Source organism: Lottia gigantea (genome assembly GCF_000327385.1).
Source record: "Lottia gigantea unplaced genomic scaffold LOTGIsca_11, whole genome shotgun sequence".
NCBI classification, from domain to species: Eukaryota; Metazoa; Mollusca; class Gastropoda; family Lottiidae; genus Lottia; species Lottia gigantea.
Genome location: NW_008707001.1, coordinates 2,949,388 through 2,951,068, shown reverse-complemented (window position 1 = coordinate 2,951,068; position 1,681 = coordinate 2,949,388). Strand labels below are relative to the sequence as shown.

Sequence of the window (1,681 nt, the reverse complement as noted above, 5' to 3'; positions counted from 1 at the left end):
CTAAACTTTATTCTGACTGCTGTATTTAGCTCGAACCTGTTTTAAATATTCATCATAACTTATGCTATCTCCATGTTTGGTTTTATCGTAATATTTTTTCAGTATAAATTTTCTACCAGAATATCCACATACTTGTACCTCAGGAGGGTCCTGAAAAACACAATTATAAAACTTGTAATTTACTTAGATTTACTTAATTTGATTTCATAGTAACATGGATTCAGTCCAGTCTTTCAGTTTGTAAAATTTCCAATAGAATAATCGGCCTAGATCCAGTTGTTGAAGGTAAAATTTGATTCACATTATCAAACAGTATGTGCCAGTCAGTATTAAAGGAAAACTCTTCAAATAAAGATATGAGAACTTCTATTGCTTGAATGGCGCTTTTGACATAAACAACATAGACAAGGGTTATCTTCCCTTTTATAAGGGGAGGTAAATAATCAGATAATTAGATTGTTCACATTTGTACTAGTTCAGGCAAATAGGTAACCACTATGAGTATGAAATGACTATGGTCCACATTTCATAGAGCTACAGGTCTGCACTGAGGTCCTGCATGGTACCTAATTACTTTTATACTCACTAGGTTGAGGTAAACTTTGGGATGTCCGAGGGGTCCACCAGAGTCACTCCACACATGGTTGGTATCACAGACTACGATTGGGTCTTCTGCTATTAAATTGATAGCCCATTGTGGATTCACCTGAAAACACAAGTTACATACTGGTACAGAGAGTGGGCAACAAAATTATATTATACCTCCTGAGTATAAATAGATCTGTTTCTGTAGTGCTTAAGTTTATTTCATTCATATAGTTTTTCAATGCTTTAACCATCTAACCTTTTAAGCCGTAAAGCAACAATTGTAAAGCACATCCTCAATGGTATGGTTAATAAATTTATGTGATGGCAGCACTTACAAGTTTATCTTTTCCAACAAACCGAACTCGTCTGTAATCATCTTTATCAAACACCTGAAAAAATATATCAAACATTGGATCAATCCTGGTCGAACCAGTTTTGCCATATGTCCCTAGAATCACATTTCTGCTTTAAGGCCTATATAATTCCCGTGTTAGAAGACTTGGAAAGTCCTGGATTGTTACTACCACATAGGCCCTAATGGCTAATGACTGGAGAACTATTTTGAGTCGATATAATATGACTACAAATACGATTTTGTGGAAACTTCGAGAAATAAGCAGCTATAATTTACCTGTCCTGTGTGAGTCTGTTTGCCCACATTCTCTTCTGCTGAACAAACTTTAGATGACGTTGACAGTGCTCTTACAATAACATTTTGTTTGCAGACTCTCGAACAAACCCTTGTTAGGGCAGCCATCTTGTCATCTAACGACCTTGAGCAAGGGGCATAACTCTTTTTTAAACAAATGAAAAAAAAAACAGACTACAAATATTTATTCAAGCTGATTTCAGGGCCGTATATAGAGCGTCATAAACATGTGATTTTGGGATCTTTAGACGGTTTGTTGATGATTCTAAAAAAAATCATCTCAATACGAAAGATTTTTTTGATCTCAATTTGTCAATAATTTACAATGACCAAATAGCAATATTATGATTCTATTTTCTCTCCACCGTCAATTTTATGTTTTGTTTAAACAGTAGCATATTCCTTCATAGTAGCGATTCTTTCTTAAATATGGGTTTCCTTATT

The 1,681-nt window shown here is 34.6% G+C and overlaps 1 protein-coding gene across 1 annotated transcript; it reads right to left on the bottom strand.

Moving 5' to 3' along the window:
* On the bottom strand, nt 1–1,345 carry LOTGIDRAFT_156565 (hypothetical protein; the record flags this gene model as incomplete). The annotated part of the gene is made up of 4 exons (XM_009047197.1): nt 1–150; nt 587–706; nt 924–977; nt 1,220–1,345. 4 exons carry the CDS (start codon nt 1,343–1,345, stop codon nt 1–3), a joined length of 450 nt encoding a protein of 149 aa, XP_009045445.1.
* Nucleotides 1,346–1,681: the final 336 nt, after the last annotated feature.